This window comes from Phaseolus vulgaris, chromosome 11 (genome assembly GCF_051622355.1).
Source record: "Phaseolus vulgaris cultivar YP4 chromosome 11, ASM5162235v1, whole genome shotgun sequence".
NCBI lineage: Eukaryota > Viridiplantae > Streptophyta > Magnoliopsida > Fabales > Fabaceae > Phaseolus > Phaseolus vulgaris.
In genome coordinates this window covers 31812414-31832921 of record NC_143508.1, presented here as the reverse complement: position 1 = coordinate 31832921, position 20508 = coordinate 31812414, and the positions used below count along the sequence as shown (strand labels likewise).

Below are 20508 nucleotides of genomic sequence, written 5' to 3'. Positions count from 1 at the left end.
TTTTGAACCTGCTCAGCCCTGGTTGTCGCCACTGTCTCTTGGAGAGTTGTGATGATCTCCATAAGCTGCTGGGTTGTGGGGGCATCGCCTTCTTCAGATCCAGCGGGACCGCTTTGTCGAGTATTTCTCATGCCTTTCGATTGCTTTGTTTACCAATGTGGATGGGTCCTAGTTTTATCGGGCCCTACGGTGGACGCCAAATGTTCTTGCCGGTTGACATGGTCGTCGGTTGACTCTGATGGTTAGTTTAGGCTCCGCTTGTCTCCCCTTGAATCTGCACTTCTCTTGGTTGTTGGAGGCTTTACCTGTAGAGACAAAGGAGGTTTTATGGCAGTTTGCACTCCGACACAAGTCAGTAAGGACTTATGAAAGAATACGGAACAACTTCTAATTTTAAAACTCACAAACTAACATTGAAAGTTTATTATGTTAAAGTTTATTCAACACGGAATCGTGGTTGGTAATTCTTCTGCCATTGTTTCCGAACACAATGAGGGAGGAAAGCCTAACCTTTTATACTATTGCGCGCGTTAGATGTTCGTTAACAATTACTAATTAAATAAATAGATATAAAGCATATATAAATTATGCATCACCATAAAATCATTACTCACATGACTAAATTTCATTTCCTTTTTAGTGAATAATTGATTAGAGAATACAGTGTTAAACACAAGTTTAGGTATGAAGAGTAGTGTACAAGTTATAATCATGCAGTAGGATAAGATGCCATCATCGCTATCCCACAGAGTCCTTCTGCAGCAGCTACATCTCTTTGCATCCTAATGTAGCCTTCTTCACCCCATTCTGTTCCCCATGAGTTCTTTACCAACCAATACTTCTTCCCATCATCGCTAACACCATATCCCACAGCAGTAACACCGTGATCCAACTCAGTTCCACACGAACCACTGAACACACCACTTTTGTAAAACTGAAAGTCAGATCCACTGGCATCAATTGCTACAGAAACTGGTTGACTGCTAACAGCTTTCTCAAGGGCGCTTTCGTTGTTAACGGGGACATCTTCGTACCCAGTAATGGTTGCACCATTCACCGCTTCTGCCTTTGCATTGCACTTTCCATCTACACCCTTATAGGGGTAATTCACTTCAGTGTTTATTCCATGATTTTTTATGATGAATTTGAAATACCATCCATAAAACCACCTTCACACCCTTGGTCCACACCTTTTGTGTCACAGTCAACAAGTTCTTGTTCTGACAAAGAGATCAATTTTCCAGAAGTCAGTGCATGGATTCCTTCAGTTGCTGCAACCGCTGAAAACGCCCAACAACATCCTACAAGATAAATTAATAGTTAGACAATCATTGAGTTTATAATTTGACATGGAAATGTGAATGAAGAATGATGCATTTTCTTACCACATTGACCTTGGTCCTTCACGGGTGTAACTGCACCCTTCTGCCTCCAGTCTACTGTGGACGGAATTGCAGTCACATTTTCATACTTAAAAGTGGTTGTCCTTAGGATTGAGGAACACATGTGCCCCTTGAACCTGTTTCTGCCTGCTATGAATTCCTCGTTGGTGAGGTCTGCAAATTGATTAGTGCCTAGCTGGTAAGGTTTATTGGCAGCATTGTTGAAGGTTTCAATATAATTCACATTTTTTTTTAATATCCTGAAACGCTTTTCCCTTTCCTCAGGGTCCTTGTACACACTGCCATAACGAGTCATCCATTCTTCATGCCTCTCATACATGGAGACATCATCTTGGAGAGTGCGACATGTGACTTGAAAACCCCAGAATCCCATGCAGAAAAGCAACGCCAATGAAATATGATAGAATTGATTTTTTGAAACCATGGTGGCTTGTGTAGTGTGACAGTAATTGGAATAACTACTTTGCCGCTGAGTGAAGTGTGTGAAAGATTTGTTATGGTATTTAGGATTGTTTCTGGTGTTTATATAGGTATGTTAACGTTGAATTCTAAATTAGTTTTTAAGCTTTATACTTAAATCTCAAAGCACGTACCTACGAAATTAGACTCTTGTTGTGCTGTTATGGACAAATTGTTTGTCAAGCGTAGATGCTTCCAACAACCATACTGCCAAACTAGCTTTCAAGAGGACTGTGCGTGTTGGAAAAGTTTTGGAGCAATAAAAAATGGAGCTTTCAAAGATTTATCAACTGTGCAGGAAAATTGCTAATGCATAATCAAATAAAAACTTGGAATCTTCTAAATCAAATTTATAATACATATTTACTTTCTAAGTTATATCGAACATAAATACAAAAACATATACACTTTAAAATAATTAAGCTAATAATTATATTCATATAGATACTTATATAAAACTTTCAATCACTACAATGTTAAATTATTATATAATAACAATGTTAAATTAATAATAATATCATAACATATTCCCAGTATGGATGTATGGATAAAATATTTTGTAATTATCCAGTAAATAGTCCCTTTGTTTGGTAGAGAGGACAGTCATTCCCAATATAGATATTCGGTTATGCATTAGCAGAATGCATGCATGCACTTGAAACAATCAAATTTCCAAACTTCTATAATTCCTAACTTTGAACCACTCCCACACTGTATAACAGCCACTTGACAAATAATTATTGGTTTAATATTCAACGTAAAATTGATTATAAATACCATCAAATACTTATAATCATATAGAAACTTCCAGAACACATTTTCTAGACTAACTATTTAGAAGTGAATTTAAACGGGCTTAAAAATAGATTCTGATATGGCGTTAAGAAGTCAATGATCCTGCAAACTATTACTGGCTAGGAAGATGTCCCAGTTTTTGCATTCTGATACAAAGTAGACTTTAAGCTAAAGGAATCAGGACCATAAATGAGTCAAAGAGAAAAGTAGGAAGGCACAGGTGTTAGAGAGAGAGAAAATAAATTGTATGAAACAATTGTAAATCATTACAATGACACAGAAGGAAGGTTTGTGTGTATATAGTATTGACAGAGTGCGGTTTAACCATACAAAGAAATGCTCTAAGAAATATGAATTTGTCATTTGAATGGTCTTTCCCCTCTCTTCCTCAAGAAAGGGAGATCTCTACAAGTTGAGAAGACGTCTATGTTAAAAAATGTCTTCATTAATCTATGTCAGTGTCCAAAAGTATACTACTATTTGTCAATTGAAGCAACACGTTATACGTCGGAAGACATCTTCACTGCAAGGAATTGTGAGGCCACCAATGGGATGTTCATATCCGAACTCTTCAACAGTTTCATTCAACAAATCCTGAAATGAAGGTTGATTCAAGTATGATAAGGGGACTACAAACCGCTTCATTTTCTCTCCGACATAGACTGCAAGATAGTCCTTTGGCACATCCCCTGGTTTTGAAGATACTTGATTTGTTGCAAATAAAGCCTTTCGGATACCATGTAAACGAAACCCCATTGTGTTGATTTGGGATGAGAATGGTTTACGAAAAGTCTTGAGAATAAGCTCTTGAGTTTTGAATGCTCTTGGATGTCAATGATCTGCGTTGATCCTATAAATTAGCCATGAATATATAGAGAAATGAATAGATAAGACATCATTGGCTGCATGAATTATTGAAGGAGGGATACGCAATGGGAGTAATTGGACCAATTGAAAGACAAGGGCACATGGTGTTGTCTGATTAAGGTTTAGTAGTTGCTGTCTGTCACTGTGATACTATTTGATGATACATCCGAGATATGTAGTTTTGAATGGAAATGTCATCTCAAATATTTGAGGAAGTATGTGGTATGTCTAAAGCTTATCCACCATTAAATTAGCTTTATGGCAATGCATGGACAAACATAGGTGAGTAATTTCACGATCATTATCGCAATGCTCTCTCACTCAGTGTCCTAATCCCTGAAAACGACTTCTGCGGCCATACCGTGTGATGTTGTTTTCTTGAGTCATCTCATGGCCAACTGTGAACATTATATATAAGGTTTGGCTCTGTCCTATACCTTATAAGGTTTGGTGATCATAAGAGAACCAACGTTGAATAATTGTCCGCATCACGAGGCATTATGAACCACATTTTATGTACATCAAATTCCAACAAACATAACATGAAATTTGAATAAAAGAAGTTCCTCGCTCCCACCACCCTGAGTAAGCTAGTGTCGATAAGATCAAATTACACTTCTTTTTCGTAGATCCAAAAGGTGGGTCATTTCTATTATGTACATGCTAACATGATACGTTGATTATTCAGAAAGCCCTCAAAGACAACGCCACATGCCATGTCTCTCATTTGGTCCCATGAGTCCTATTTTATTTCCCTCCTTCGCCAATAATTCAAGTAACCAATTCATAGTTTTTTCATAACCTTTTATCTGTATATATATTCACTTATTCAAGCATTTAGGATCACTACAAATCATTCGCATCCGAAACCATTCAAAGTTCTCAAGACTTCTCCTATATCCGTTATCTTCTCAAATCAATACAACAATGGGTTTTCGTTTACCTGTTATCAGAAAGGCCTTATTCGAAGCAAATCAAGCATCTTCTAAAGCAGTGGATGCACAAAAGGGCCATCTTGCAGTCTATGTAGGAGAGAAAATGAAACGGTTTGTGATCCCCGTAGCATACTTGAACCAACCTTCGTTCCAGGAGTTGTTGAGTCAAGCTGAGGAAGAGTTTGGATATGATCATCCCATGGGTGGTCTCACAATTCCTTGCAGCGAAGATGTCTTCCAACGTATAACTTCATGCTTGAATTGACCTTATATCTCACTCTTTAGGAGACTAACATAGATTAGTAGAGGCATTTTGCACAATAAGGATCTTCTGAGTTTGTAAACATCTCCTTTTCTTGTAAAGATGATAAAAATCCTTGTATATAACTTTTTTTAATTAAATTGAATTCAACCACTCAAGCGGCTCCTCCGTAGTTTCTTTTTAAGTTTAAATCTGCACTTGTATGACCATGGTTGAATTCTGCTAAAAAGCAAGACTTTATACTGATAAGGAAAACATAAAATTGTGCTTTACATCAATTTCTTCTTTTATGAATAATAGAGGTGGCCTACTCCTGTTACGAAAGCTTTCTCTTATATCATTCATGAATGCTATGTCTCATTGTAATCCTATGCCTTCAGAAACTATGTTCTTACAATGAAAGAAGCATAGGTTTAAAGTTATCAAACGAATAGAACAAGAGTCATGAGCAAAACCGTTTCTTCATTTGCATCAAAATTGTGACTCACGCTGGTATATATGTATCAAGTTAAATTTTGGAATGATGGTGTTATGAGTATATAATAAAAAAAAAGCCATATGTACAAATCTTTTCTCTAATCTATTGATATCTCCATCAGAAAAATTTGCAGATCATTCAAAGTCACATATCGCACTTTGCACTTGTTATTAATCAATTTATCCAATGGAAAAGAGTCACAGTTATAATTTAAAGATTTATACATTACAAGTTAAATAGAAAAGTAGTAATGAAGAGATCCAGAGAGAGAGTGGCAATTGAATTCCCTGCGAAAGAATTTTTACTCGGTTCAATGATGCATAGCGGTATATGTATCATTGACATAGTATTGTTAATTAACCAAGTAAATATATGCTATACGAAATATGAATTTGTGATTCTAAAGGTTTGTCCATAGAAAGGGAGATGTTTACATGTTGAGAAGACGCCTATTGTTAGTCTCCTAAATTGTGAAATTTGTTATCCATTAAGCAAAGAGTACAGACTGAAACTAAACAGAAAATACGGAGGAGCTGCTTTAGTGATTAAATTCATGGCATATAAACAAAAGAATTATACAATTTGAATTTGTCATTCTGTTTCATTTCCCTCTTTCTCGAGAAAGGGAAAAAGGATTACAAGCTAGGAGATGCCTATTGTACAAAATTTCTCCACTAATCTATGTCAGTCTTCAAGAGTGAGATATATTGTCAATTGATGAAAGAAGTTATACGTTGGAAGACGTCTTCGGTGCAAGGAATTGTGAGGCCACCCATGGGATGATCATATCCAAATTCATCTTCAGCCTGACTCAACAAGCCTTGAAATGAAGGTTGGTTCAAGTATGATATGGGAATCATAAACCGCTTTTGTTTCTCTCCAACATACACTGCAAGATAGCCCTTTGGGACTTCTGAAGATTTTGAAGCTGCTTGGCTAGCTGTGAATGATGCTCGTCGAATAGCAGGTAATCGGAAACCCATTTTTGTGCTTGATTGAATGAAGTAGACGAATCTATAATCTTGAAGGAAGGAATCTAAGTGTTGAACTTGAGGGTTGCAATTGCATGTGTTGTTTGTTAAGACAAGGGATATATATATAGTTTTTAAGATTGTGTGGGAAGGAAATCCAAATCCCTGAGAAGAATAGTGTTAAAGGATAGAGGGCATACGCATGAGATATCACATGGTGTTGTCTTCACTGCCTCTATTAAGGATAGAGTTGAATGGACGTGTGAAACCCCACCTTATTAAACATTGACCAACATAAAGTTTCCACATGTAACAAAACTGAATCCTAACTATTGTTCATTCATTAATCGGTATTCTATAATTTTATAGACATGCTGTAAACATGTTTTCTCAAATTATGTTGGATTGCAGCTGGAATGTATATTGTGGGTGATAAATTATAAAGAAAGGGATAACGAAATATCGTAGATCATTATGTGGAATGCATCTGTTATATTTCAAGCAGTAGAGAAAGTCCTTGTCTCCCTGTTGCTCCCATGAATCTTGCGTCACAGTTCTCTTACCTCTTTGATTCATGTAGCCAACGATCTGTTACAAATAATTTCTTTTATATATATGTTCGTTGATGCAAGCATTTAGGACAACCAAAATCGTTCATATCCTAAAACATTTTGAAGTTCAAAGACTTGAAGCTTCTTCACACAGGCCTTTCTCACATTCCCTTCCCAAGTGTAAACACAAACGATGACATTGAGTTTTCCTTTACCTGGAATTAGAAAGACATTGTTTGTTTCAAACCAAACATCTTCAAAAGCTGTGGATGTGCCGAAGGGCTACCTTGGAGTCTATGTTGGACTGAAAATGAACAGATTTCTCATTCCTGTATCATACTTGAACCAACCTTCCTTTCAAGATTTTTTGAAACTAGCTTTGGAGGAATTTGGGTATCACCATCCAATGGATTGTCTCACAAAGGAGGATGAGTTCCTAACCGTCATCTCTCACTTGAGTGACCTGTAAATTAGACTGATGCAGACATATAGATAGTTAGATGAAATTTTTTTGTGCAGAAAGCATTTTCTTTTATTTTGAGGATTTTTTCTTTGTTTCTTGGTATAATTCTTTTCGAAGATTCAAAATGTGAATGCCAACATTAGACATTGTTTAAACGTCTGTTGCTTTGACCAATATTTAGTATAACAACATCTTTAACAAATATAATCTGACTTATATTTAGGTTTGTAGTCATTATTTATTTGGATTGAAAATGAATCAATATGTTGGCAGAAAAGGAAACAATCTATAAATTAATGGCTTGTTAGAGGAAGGTTATAGGTTAAGAAAGGGTTTATGATTAGGAAGCGGGGAGAGTTTGTTTAAGGTTGGAAAATGATTGTATTACGAGGTTTCATCCGTTTGAGTTCCTGTAATTGAACCTTTTCCTACCTTTTATGAAATTACTTAAATTTTTTGAAGAAAAATTGAGCCAATAGCTGTTTGAGAGTGAAAAATCAACTTCAAAGCATGGCATTGAAATATAGGTTTGCTAAAGGTGAAAGTAAAGATACGTTTAGGTTTATTAATCTTTGTTGTATGGTTATATGTATATAACCAGTAAAAATATAGAAAGGGAAAACGAGGAAAACACAAAAGGATATGAAGAGGTGATGACTGATGGCCAGGTGGCCGCAAATGCGCATAGAAAATAGGAATAAGTGGAAGAATCAAAACACTCACTCTACTTAACAAGGATTATGAGTGCGCAGGGACCAATATATAAATATTTAGTTATGGAGAGAGGCAGGGGGATCTGATTCACATATTGCTTTTTTATTGAAACAACTAGCTCTAGAAAGGGTTGAATAAAACCTGTAAACTCTTTTCAACAAACTAGACTAGATCATCGATCAAACAACAAACAACACAATGAAGATTTGTACTGGCACTGGTGTAAAAAAGCAAAACGAGTGCTGCTATTTTACATTTATAAGGGTGACTATATAACCACATTTGATGAGCACACATTTGTAAATGGAAGAGAAAAGAAGGCGGTTATATATATAGCCGCATTGGTAAATTCAATTTATAAATGCGGCTATTTACATAGCCGCATTTATAAATCGCATTTACGAGAGACGTTTAGGGTTTCTTTTCTGTTTCGCTGTTGATTGAGTTTCTAATCAATGTTCTTAACTTTGATCTTTTTCGAAGAACATGGTCATTATTTTATCATTTCTTTTGATCTCTTGGTGCATCCATATTACACATCTTCGTATTTCATCCCAATAGACGTCCAGAAAACGCAAATAAAAATTCTCCAATGAAACACAAATATATGACGGAGCAAGGTGGCAACAACGACGAGGAAGGCACAACAGAAAGCGCAAACAAAAACCTTCCCAAGCATCACCTTAGAAATGGCATAAAACAAAACATAAGAGAAACGCAAAAAATACAAAAATCAATGGTGAAGAAGAAGAGAGGAAGACAATGCTTGTCGATGGCACGAAGACAATGCAAAGAAGAGAGGAAGAAAAGAGGGAACACAGTTAATGGAGGAGGCACATAAGAGAAACGAAGCGCGAGAGAAATGAGAGTATCAAAACGTAAGTGGCGCGTTTCTGGATTAGGGTTAAAAAGGTTTTAAGAAAGCGGTTATTTGTAAAACCACATTCGTAAATCAAGCGTTTTGATTTACAAGGGCGGTTATTTTTAAAGCCGCATTTGTAAATCAAGCGTTTTGATTTACAAGGGCGGCTATACAAATAGCCACCCCTGTAAATCAAGCGTTTTTTATTTACGAGGGCAGCTATACAAATAGCCGCCCTTGTAAATCAAGCGTTTTGATTTACAAGGGCAGTTGTACAAATAGTCGCACTTGTAAATGAACTTAATTACAAAAATGCCACCATGTTTTTTATGAAAGCGTTTGAGCGTAAAGCCACACGAAATAAACCGCACTTGTTTATACATTTTTCACTAGTGTGGTTAACTTCAAAATTGGACTATGTCCAGTTCTCGCTTAAATAGGCATCTTTAGAGGTTTCACTGAACAAAACAATTGCTTACGATGAGTACACTAACTTCTTCAAGTTACAAATGAGTACACCAACCACTTCTGATTTTATCTACTTTATCTCACCCAGAGAACAAGACCACTCAAGATAACAAAAGAACACTCTTAGAAATAGCATAAGTAAAGCTCACAAGGTAAGGCTTCACACAGTGAAGAATTACAGGCTTGTATGTTGTTGACTTATAATTTTCACAAGTGTATTGATTCAGAAGAATTACAGGCTTGTATTACAGGTTTCACAAGTGTATTGAGTCAGAAGTAATAATTTGCCTTCAAAAGACAAAAATCAAACCCACAAGGAACCGTTCTTTTAAGACTTTAATGTATAACATTCACTAAATATGGAACGATGTGAAAAGTTTAATTGAGAAAATATTGGTATTGTAAAAATAAATTTGCATGAAAATTAGAGGAAAACAAAGTAAATGATTAAAATAGCAATTGATAAAATTGGGATTGAAGTTAATCTTTCGTACAATACTTTGAATTAATTGATGTAGATGCAACATATAAGAGTATTTCATATTGATCTCTCAATTATGAAATTATTAAGATTTTCTCATAGCCATTAATTTCTCAAATATTTAGAAAAAAAATTTATTAAGAAAAGATGTTATATAGCAATTCATATATTCTAATCTATGTCTAGTATCAAAACATATCAAGTATTCTCATTTAAGTCAGATTATTAAAAGTACTTTTCAGTTAAATTCAAGAATCAATTTCATGAATAAATATTCAAGCTTTAAACACAAAATACAAAATAAAGTTCATGAATAAAACTTCAAGCTTTAAGAATAAAATTACAATACCAATATCAAAAGAAGAAGAAAATATCATATATCAACACTACCAAGATTCATCAATGTTTGAAAAGATTACAATCAATCCCAAAAGAAAGGAATTAGTCACTCATGGTGGCCATTACATGCACCAAAGCAAAAGAAAGAGATCCAAAATGTTTCTCCTTGGATGACTTCTTTCTAGGGTTCCTCCCTCACTACAAGAAAATCATGAAATAGAAACCAATTTTTAGAGACCAAAATAATCAGTTGTCATAGTAACTAAATTAGAGATCATTTTAGAAACTAAAAAAAAAATGGTTTCTAAATTAGTTTATATTATTGTTAAATAGTTTTTAAATTGGTATCTATTTAGCAACCAATGTTTTAACTACAAATTATTTAGTTTCTAAATTTGGTAGCAAAAACCTTGGTTGCTAATTAGATACCAATTTAGAAACTATTTAACAATAATATAAACTAATTTAGAAACCAATTTTTGTTTTTAGTTTCTAAAATGATCTCTAATTTAGTTACTATGGCAACTAATTATTTTGGTATCTAAAAATTGGTTTCTATTTCTTGATTTTCTTATTGTGTCTCCCTCTCCCCTCTTTCTACCTCACATCCTTGTTTAACCTAATTGAGATTAGGCTAAGTGACATCTCTATTCATAATTTATCCCTTTGCTTCATCTCTCCTTAAATTCTTGAAAATAACACAAAATTGGGAATAAGTCATTTCTATTAATCTTATAACTCCAAAATATATATTAAATTCTAATTTTTCAAATTAAGTATGAATCATATCTTAATCAACAATTAAAATCAAGAAATGTCAAACTAATGTCTAACTTTTTGCATGAAATATCACTAACTCATGACGCTTATCATATGTTTGTTGTATCTTCAACGTGTTTTCGTTCTCTTTTTATAGGCTTAAAGTATATCTTCATCTTTGTTGCATTGAACTCTCAAAAAGGAAAATTATGATCTGATTTTTTAATTCTTGAGCTTTAATATGCTTATTGAAACAATTTAACATACTAAAAATATACTGGAAACAAACATATAATTGAAAAACTTCTTATATAAGTAAGTTACTGGCTAAGTTTTTTTGACAATCGTGGTGAAATTTTCCAATGACAATTGTAGATAAGGTTTTTACAAGCCAATTTTGGCAACATCTTTTCAAGTTGAGTGACACCACTTTGAGTATGAGTAATGTATATTATCCGCAATCGGATAGGCAGTTAGAGGCTTTTGAATAGATGCTTGGAAATGTATTTAATATGACTCTCCTCAAAATTGGTCGTGGGCAGAGTTTTGGTACAATACATTATATCATACTAACATCGACTTGACCCCGTTCAAGGTAGTTTATGCAAGAGAACCACCACAAATTGCAAAATATGTTTACAATATAGGGCAACGATAGCATACATTACCATGATTTTACAGTATCTCCAACAAAATTACTACACTTAACAACTTATAGGCTGGTAGCCGGATACATGTCAATTTAAATTTGTTAAGGATTGGCGGAAGCCATGGGCATGTAAATAATGTCTTCGGTTGCATTCACATAGGTAACACTCGACATAGTTAAAAGGAAGTTGCTGGAGTTATTTTACTAACCTCTTCAATTTCTTGTTTTACCTGATTTTGAAAGTTTTTTTAACGTGTTGCATCATTGTCATTGGTATTGAGTAGGCTTTTACCACCCTGACCTTAGAGTAGTATAGGAATCTTATTTATATCTACATAACAATGTTATTATTAGTTTTATATATCTCATTTAGAGAAAAGAAGAAAAAGGAAAAAAAAAATAAAAAAAATGATATATTTTATTAATCAAGAATTGTTACTCATTGAATGTTATATTTATATAGCACATAAAAGGATTTAAATAAAAAAAATAAAAAATAACTTATATTGATAAAACAGTTACAAATTACAACTGAAAATCTAAAATATTATATGAAATCATTTTTATCATCTAATAGTGTTCCACAAGCTGAAACATGTATATCTTTCATGTTTAACTTGAATAAGTCGTCACGAAATAATCGAGGATGCAAAGATTTAGTCAACATATCAGCCTACATGTTGTCCATACAAGACACAAGTAGAGTCAGCCTAGCCTACATTAAATCCACACAAGACGCAAGTAAAGTCGACCTAGCCTACATGAAACCTACACAATTTATTATCAAAATATTAATTTTTTTTGTATATATGTATTTAGTCTACACAAAAGAAATAAATATATTTTAATGGATTTGACCGACACATAAAAAATAATTTGTTGATTTTTTTTATGAACTTTTTTCTACAAATTTTGGGCCTAAATTAATATGAAAAATATAGTTAAAAGTATTCAACACTAATAACACTACAATAACAATAGCTCTGACTAAACCTTTTTTCATTAATTTTTTTAATTAATTTGGTGATTTATTTTGTGCATCTTTCATAAAGTGACATCATCATTTATTCACTGGAAAATGATTTTCTCAAAGTTATGACATGGATTTTATTACCACCATTAAAAATTCAACCAAAATATCCACCAATTTTGTCCTTCTCTTCTTCTGCAATCAACTTCTTTTCTATGGTTACTACTAAAATTCTTCAAAAGTCAACATACATTGCTATATTTCTTAAAATATACACCCCTTCATTTTTTCACCCACTTGTATTTATTTAGAAATATAAGTTATTCTCTCAATACAAAAATGTAAAAACTATCAATAACTAAAAACAAGATATAATGCAGTAAAATGTGGTTGCATAGATATAACATTTGGTTAATTTATCTACATATTAAAAGAAGAAAGAAGTCAGATATAATATACTCAAATCCCGCAACAGGAACCATTCAAGCACTACACTAATTTTACTGAATACATGAGCTATGATCTTGTGGCAGACAAGGGTAAGCAGCAACAGAGTGAAGCAGTTCTACAGGGTACAAGCTGCATTGTAAAACAAAGTCAGAAAGGTCACACATCAGTGCGGGCTAGGGCGCCCAAATTATTACTATTTAATTCCAACGAGTATTAATTGTGGGGAAATCACCAATTCAAATATAGTGGAATGTGAAAGTAATTAAAAGATAGTGCTATTTGGAGACGACAGCAAGCTAGGTGCAAGTACTCTCAAAGTCCCTAATTAACCTGAACCTGAATGTGTTGTTTAGGGAACATCAGTAGAAGGACAGTGGATTTAAAATGAAAGAAAAGAATTCAAGAAATGGTGTAACACGTACAGAAAAATAGCGCACAATAATAACATCCAAATTCTTACTTTGACCAACTTTAGAACAACCAAAATTGCCTGTGTTTATTCCTTGAACACTGGGTCCAGTGAGAATCAATCAAAAAAATTAAATAGCAACAATAAGCATTAACACAAACAACAAGCCTTACCTAAACCACAATAGGACCTTAGCAGCTCAACAACTCTTTAAACTTACCGAAACAAGAACATGAACATGAGTAATAAAATCCGCAGCAACTCAGCAAACTTCGTGAGATCGACACTCTCATAAATACTGGTGGGAAAAAAATTCAAATTACAAAATCCAATCCTTAATTATCCAAATCCATATTAGTTTTAATCCATTTAAATGGATTTATCTCAAATCCAAATCCATATTTTTGAATTTTAAATCTAATCCATTTAATTGGATATGGATAAGATATATATTGGATACATTTTTGGATTATCCAAATTGCATTTTGGGTTGGATTTTGATTTAACACGATACAGGTTGAGCCAAGACAATTCGAGTCCAGATTGAGCAAAGTCAGCACAAGTCCACGTTGAGCCGAGTCGTTCGGGCCCAAGTCGAATTGAGTCGGTATGGGCCAAAGTCGAGCCAAGTCATTCTGGGCCAAAGTCGAGCCGAGTCAACCCTGGGCCAAGTCGAGTTGAGTGGCCAATATTGAGTCGACTCAAGTCGGTCGGGGCCGATGTCGAGCCAAGTTGGCCCAGGCCATTGTCTAGTCAAGCTAAGACTTTCGGCTCGAGTCGAGCAGGCCCGGGCCGATATCCAGATGACCGGGCTAGGGCTAATGTCGAGCCGAACAGGTCAGGCCGATGTCGAGCCGAACAGGCCAGGCCGATGTCGAGCCGAACAGGCCAGGCCGATGTCGAGCCGAGCAGGTCCGGGCCGATTTCCAGCCTCGCGAGCCAAGGCCGATATTGAGTTGAGTGTACTCGGGTGGATATCGAGTCGAGCAGGCGCGGGCCGATGTCGAGGTGAGCGGACCGGGGTCAATGTCGAGCCGAGCGAGCTCGGGCCGATGTCGAGTCGAGCGGGATGTCGAGTCGAGCGGGCCCGGGTTCATGTCGAGTCGTCTAGGCCCGGGCTGATGTCAAGTCGTCCGAGCCCGGGCCGATGTCGAGCCGAGCAATCCCAGGTCTATATCGAGCTGAGCTGGCCAGGGTTGGAGTCGAGTCAACAGGGCCCGAGCTGATGTCGAGTCATCTGGGCCCGAGCTGATGTCGAGTCATCCAGGCCTGGGACGATGTCGAGTTGTCCAATCCCAGGCCTCCGAACTTAGAATCAATGCATTCAATATGTAAGAACAATATCTAATCTTTAAAAACTAAATCAAAATTGTCGAAGGTCGGACACTTCCGGAATCAGAATCAGGGCGTTCAATGTGTAAAACCAATATCTAATCATTAAAAACTAAATCAAAATTGTTGAAGGTCGAACACCCCAAACATAGAATACACACGATCAATATATACGTAGTCAAATTTAATATATTATTAAATAATAAACAAAAACACAGTAACCTGAAAGTGGAGCGCAAAAAAATGGAAGAAGAACCCTGGCGGTGAGGTGCAAGTGTAGCACTTAGGGCGCACGGAGGGAACTTGTCGGGGTGTAGTAACGCGAAAAGGAAGCTAGCAGCACTTCAGTGGCGCACGGAAGGCGCTGACATCGGTGTAGTGGCACAAGCAAGGTCACGAGGCTCCAACGCGCAATGGAGGTTGTCGACCGCAAGGGACTAACAGGGTCGTGGCGACGGGTCAGGTGTGGAGAGCTGATGGTGCGGGCGGGGGAGCTTTGTCTTGGCAGTGAAGAGTGAAGAAAAGTGTGAAGATGAAGAAGGAAGTAGGTAGCGCGACAATGAAGAATGAAGAAATATGTGAAAGAGTGGGTGCAAATAAAAACCACGAAAATAACGACGGTTCATAGGGAAACTGTTGCAGTTTTTTCCTAAAACACATAATTAACGACGATTCACAGGAGAATCGTCATTGTCTTTTACTCTATGTACACCTATAGCGACGGTTCACAGGGAAAAACACCATGATTTTCTACTTTCCCCATGTTTTTTTTAACGATGGTGTTATTATAACCGATGTATTGTGTCGTAGTATTAATAATTTGTGGTAGTGAATTATTGGACTGAATTGAATGTGCAATCTTTCCAGTACGAATTTATTATGATTAAGGCTTCTGAAAAGTTATTTGGGGTATGATTTCGTTGATCAAGAGTATTTTCTTTTGCAAAGTTGTCACGTTATAATTATAATTATTATGATTTCTAATCATTCTGTGCAGCATAGAGTCTTTTCCCTTCCTATTTTGTAATTGCTTTCTCAGATATGTTGTTGAATATATGTTGTTGGATATTCAGATTGTGTAACCTTTGAATCTTATTCGTTGAATATATGTTGTTAGATATTCAGATTGTGTAACCTTTGATTCTTATTCGTTGCACACAACAACATTGGCAGCTAAAGCAAAGTTTTATTGTTAGTTTATATTTACGGATTTCTGTGTTTTTTTTTATTTATGATCTTGCTTATTTAACCTATGCTTTGACTGATTGATCAACACACCAAATACTGGCAAATAGAAAAATCTTTTAGTATTCTGAAATACACTGTTGTTTCTTCTTCTTCACAATTCGTCAAATTTCCTTCTTTTTCAAAAAAACGTAGTAGGGACACAAAAAGAAATTGGGTTTTGATTTGGTAGAGAAAGTTTTTTCTTTTGCAAAGTTGTTGCGTAAGTTCAAATGAACATATACCTTACTTACTCCTCATTGGCTTAAATTGGTGTGCAACCTTTCCAGTATGAAGTTATTATAATTATAGCTTCTGAAAAATTATTTGGGGTTTGATTTGGAAGATCAATAGTTTTCTTTTGCAAAGTCCTAACGTCAGTTATAGTAATTATGATAATGCTTACTGTCATTTCCGATAATTTCACTTCACCAATTGAATACCGTGAGGACTCTTTTCCCTTTGTATTTTTTAATAAATTTTTTAATATATTATAAATTAATTTATTCTTTATTATTAATTTGTAATATAAATGAGTTCTAAATTACAGCCCTTTCCACACTCAAGTTTTTGAACTCTAACATCCCCTCCCCTCTGTATATTTTCTTCCTTTTGTAAACCTTTGTTTACTTACTTTGTAAACCAACTAAAATGGAGAACCCATCTGACATTGTAAGCCGAAACACAATGGGTACGTTCAAGACAATCATTGTACGTGATGAGGTATGTTTTATTTTGCACTTCCTTTATATTATTATTATGCATTGCTTTTAATCTTTTACTGATTCCTAATACTTTTAAGCTTTTAATCTTTCACTTTACAAGTTTGAAGGTAATGTCCACCATGAGTTTACGATAATATTTAATAGAGAACTAGGTTCTAAATGGACTATTGTTGACCATAAAGAAAATTTACACAAGGTAACTTACAATATGGACATGCACTGTTCGATGGTCATTGAAGGCTGGGATGAAGAGTGTCAGTTCTATGTCTTGGAAGGATATCATGACATCATCTTCCATTACGTGGGGGAAAATTATTTTCATATAACAATATTTAAAGGTAAGGTGAGCGAACATACTACGATAACCTATAATCATCTGGTACATTTTACAATAACCATGTCTGCTTACCAGTTCACCGCAAGTCATTTTGGTAATTTTTTAACAAACTTTTGGTTTAGTTATTATTAAAAGGAAAAGAAAGAATAGAGTAAAAACCTTGAATAGAGTAAAAACCTTGTGTATATTGAACACATAGGGTTATGTTTATATAGGAAAAGAAACATATGGGCTATGCCCATTACATAAATAGAGATATCTAGTAATATCTCATAATATCTAATAATATCTAATAATATCTAACACCCCCCTCAAGCTGGTGCATATAGATCATATGTACCTAGCTTGTTACAAATATAATCAATTAATCTGAGGCCCTCGTAAGGATTTAGTAAAAATATCTGCTAATTGATTATTTGAATTAACAAACTTAGTCTTGATATCTCCTGATATAATCTTTTCTCGAATGAAATGACAATCAATCTCAATATGTTTGGTCCTTTCATGAAAAACTGGATTTGAGCTAATATGAAGAGGAGCCTGATTATCACATATACGTGTCATTTGAGTGATTTCTCCAAATTGCAATTCTTTAAGTAATTGTTAAGCCAAAAAAGCTCACAAGTAATTGAGGCCATAACTCTATATTTTGCTTCTGCACTATATCTCGCCACAACACTTTGTTTCTTGCTCTTCCAAGAGATCAAGTTATCACTAATGGAGACATAATAACTGGAAGTTGATCTTCTATCAAATGGAGATCCTGCCCAATCAGCATATGAATAACAAAAAACTCTAGTATGGTTATTATGATCATATAACAAACCTTTTCAGGAGAGCCTTTAATGTACTTCAGTAAATGAATGATTGCATTTCAATGATCTTCACATGGAGAATTAAGAAATTGACTGACCACACTGACTGCAAAGGAAATATCAGGATGAGTAACAGTGAGATAGTTCAATTTCCAACTAATCTCTTGTACTTCTCAGGATCTGAATGTAGGTGGCCTCGGTCCTGGGTGTTCCGGTAAAGTTGGGTGTTGCTTAGAGGTAACCTGCTGGTTATATTTTTGGGTACGGTTTCCTCACTTTAAGGTTGTTTTGCTCCAACCATAAAGGAGAGCTTCTTTTGTGGATGATATAGGAAGTCCACTTCTGGTTACTGTATATGGGTTGGGATACCCCTGAAGTATCCCTTTAATTTTATTTATTCATTGCTGATAAAAAAAAAAAAACTTCTCAGGATCTGAATGAGGCTCCCTCTAATTGGGTAGAAGCTTGACATTGGGATCCATGGGAGTATTAACAGATTTCGAATTCATCAACCCAACACTAGTGCAGAAACATAAAACAAATGCGGCTATTTCGAATTTATAAATGCAGCTTTATAGCCGCATTTGATCAACACGCACTTGTAAATCAAGAAATATAAATGCGGCTATATAGCCGCATTTATAAATACCATTTACAAGTGCGGTTATTTGCTTTAACCGCACTTGTATATGCCAAATCATTAAAAAAAAATTAAAAATTTTAAAACATCGTCAATCTTGTGTGAAGCCAATGTTGATGAAGAGTCACGGAAGCGCCAACAACGGTGACGACAGCAGAAGCGACGGCGGACAGGGAAGCAGCAACGGAGCAAACCAAAAAATCCACAAGAAACCACGAAGACAATGAAAGAGTAATGAGCAATGCGAGAAACCAAACAATGTAAGAAAAACGAATGTCAGCCAACGAAATAGTGCTTCGAGACCACCAATGCAAGGAAAAAAAATATATAAGAAAAACGAAAAACATTTATGCATATATTTGTGAAGATGAAGAGGAAGAAAGAGAGTTCAAGAAACTTACATTGCACAAATGGAATGCAGATGCAGCAGAAGGAGACGAACTCAAAGTGCGAACGCGAAACGTGTTGAACCAAGTGGTGTTCAATGTTTTGAAGAATCCAAACCCTTTGAAGGATGATGAAGCCTCTGCTGTGCTTGATGTTGCTGTGCTGTTTTAGTCTTGTTCTGGGGTAGTTCTATGTTGTAATCAACACTTAGATTAAATCTCAAAGCAATTAGCATCTCAATTTTATCAAAGCAAAATGTTTTTCAAACTAAGTTGAAATAACCGATTGTTTTGTCGAAACAACCGATTGTTTACACTTAGGTGTTTTAAGAAAATTTGAAAACTGTTTTTGAATGGTGTTTTTGTTAAGTAACAAAACAACTGATTGATTCGAGGAAACAATCGATTGTTTGTTTTAAAACCATAACAGAAAAACTGTTTTCTTTGACTGAGCTTTAAATGCTTTAACTAAATACGCTCCAGTCATTAAATGCTTTGACTAATCTATTTTAAATGCAATTAAGAGTTTGTTAAGATTTGATAACAAACTATATTCTTAGATATATTCTGAAAAACAGTTTTGATATATTAAGAATCTTGAAACATAGTTTTGATCCAAGAAGAGTTTTTCAAAGTATTCTGAGATTGCTAAAGAGTTGAGAGATTGATCAAGGTGCTGAATAGGGATTCTACTTGTATTGATTTCAGATATTCATCTGTAACAAGTGTAATTTGTGTAAACTGTTGAACAATTCTGTTTGTATGTGTTGCTCAGATTGGCTGTGTGTTCTTGAGGTGTTCAAGATCAGCAATCTTAGTGTTGGCCAAGTAGAGTGTGTTTCTTGAGGTGTTTAAGGTCATTCTCTTGGTTGTTGTTGTAAGTGATCAAGGTGTGGTTGCATAGTGGATTTCCTCAGGGTTTCTGAGAAGACTGGATGTAGCTCTGGATTGGAGTGAACCAGGATAAACAGCTGTGTACAATCTTTCTATCCCTAACTCTTTAATTTCAGTTTGTTTGTTGTTTGCTTGTATAAACAACCGATTGTTTCGAAGAAACAACCGATTGTTTTTCCTGATATTACAGTTTTGCTTGCTGTTTTGGCTAACTAAATAGATGAATCAATTGGTTTCTGAAATAAGTTCATTCTAGCTTTGAAAAGTTTGCGAAAACCTCTTTAAACAATTCACCCGCCCTCTAGTTTAAAGCCATCTTTTCTAACAATACGAAGGCAAAGACGAGAAATAAAGTTTGAAATTGTGTGTGGCGCGCTTCAAAATTTAGGGTGAAAAAGGATTTACGAATGCGGTTAAAGGTAAAACGGCATTCGTAAATCAAAGAATTTTGATTTACGAATGCGGTTATTCAAATAACCGCATTCGTAAATCAAGTGCTTTGATTTACGAATGCGGCTACTCAAATAACCGCATTCGTAAATCAAAATAATTTCAAAAATGCCACCGCGTTTTTTACGAAAGCGGGTAGCGCAAAAGCCGCACTAAATAAAACGTATCCTTTTATTCTTTTTGCACTAGTGCAATTTCCTCTAAAATATCCAATGTTTCTTTGAGAGATAACAATACTAGTATTGGATTGTGCTACATCAATCCCCAGGAAATATTTGAGTTTGCCAAGATATTTGGTCTGGAAATTTTGACAAAGGTGTTGTTTTACTTGTGAGATGCCATAGTGATCACTGCCTGTAAGAACAATGTCATCAACATATACTACAAGATAGATACACCCAGCACTCGAGTGATGATTAA

At 35.2% G+C, this 20508-nt stretch overlaps 3 protein-coding genes and 1 pseudogene across 4 annotated transcripts; 1 reads left to right on the top strand and 3 right to left on the bottom strand.

Annotated features, from left to right (window-relative positions):
• Nucleotides 1–637: 637 nt before the first annotated feature.
• Nucleotides 638–1878, bottom strand: LOC137825211 (senescence-specific cysteine protease SAG39-like; annotated as a pseudogene). Its single transcript, XR_016517362.1, has 2 exons — nt 1386–1878; nt 638–1301 (listed from the first exon to the last, which is right to left on the bottom strand). The product of XR_016517362.1 is annotated as a senescence-specific cysteine protease SAG39-like (transcript).
• Nucleotides 1879–2878: 1000 nt separating this feature from the next.
• On the bottom strand, nt 2879–3519 carry LOC150023187 (auxin-induced protein X15-like). Its single transcript, XM_090297607.1, has one exon. It carries the CDS (start codon nt 3411–3413, stop codon nt 3141–3143), a length of 273 nt encoding a protein of 90 aa, XP_090153733.1. The 5' UTR covers nt 3414–3519; the 3' UTR covers nt 2879–3140.
• An 833-nt stretch (nt 3520–4352) lies between these two features.
• On the top strand, nt 4353–4874 carry LOC150023186 (auxin-induced protein 15A-like). The gene has a single exon (XM_090297428.1). It carries the CDS (start codon nt 4452–4454, stop codon nt 4722–4724), a length of 273 nt encoding a protein of 90 aa, XP_090153554.1. The 5' UTR covers nt 4353–4451; the 3' UTR covers nt 4725–4874.
• An 863-nt stretch (nt 4875–5737) lies between these two features.
• Nucleotides 5738–6258, bottom strand: LOC150023185 (auxin-induced protein 6B-like). Its single transcript, XM_090297354.1, has one exon. It carries the CDS (start codon nt 6180–6182, stop codon nt 5910–5912), a length of 273 nt encoding a protein of 90 aa, XP_090153480.1. The 5' UTR covers nt 6183–6258; the 3' UTR covers nt 5738–5909.
• Between the last annotated feature and the right edge of the window lie 14250 nt (nt 6259–20508).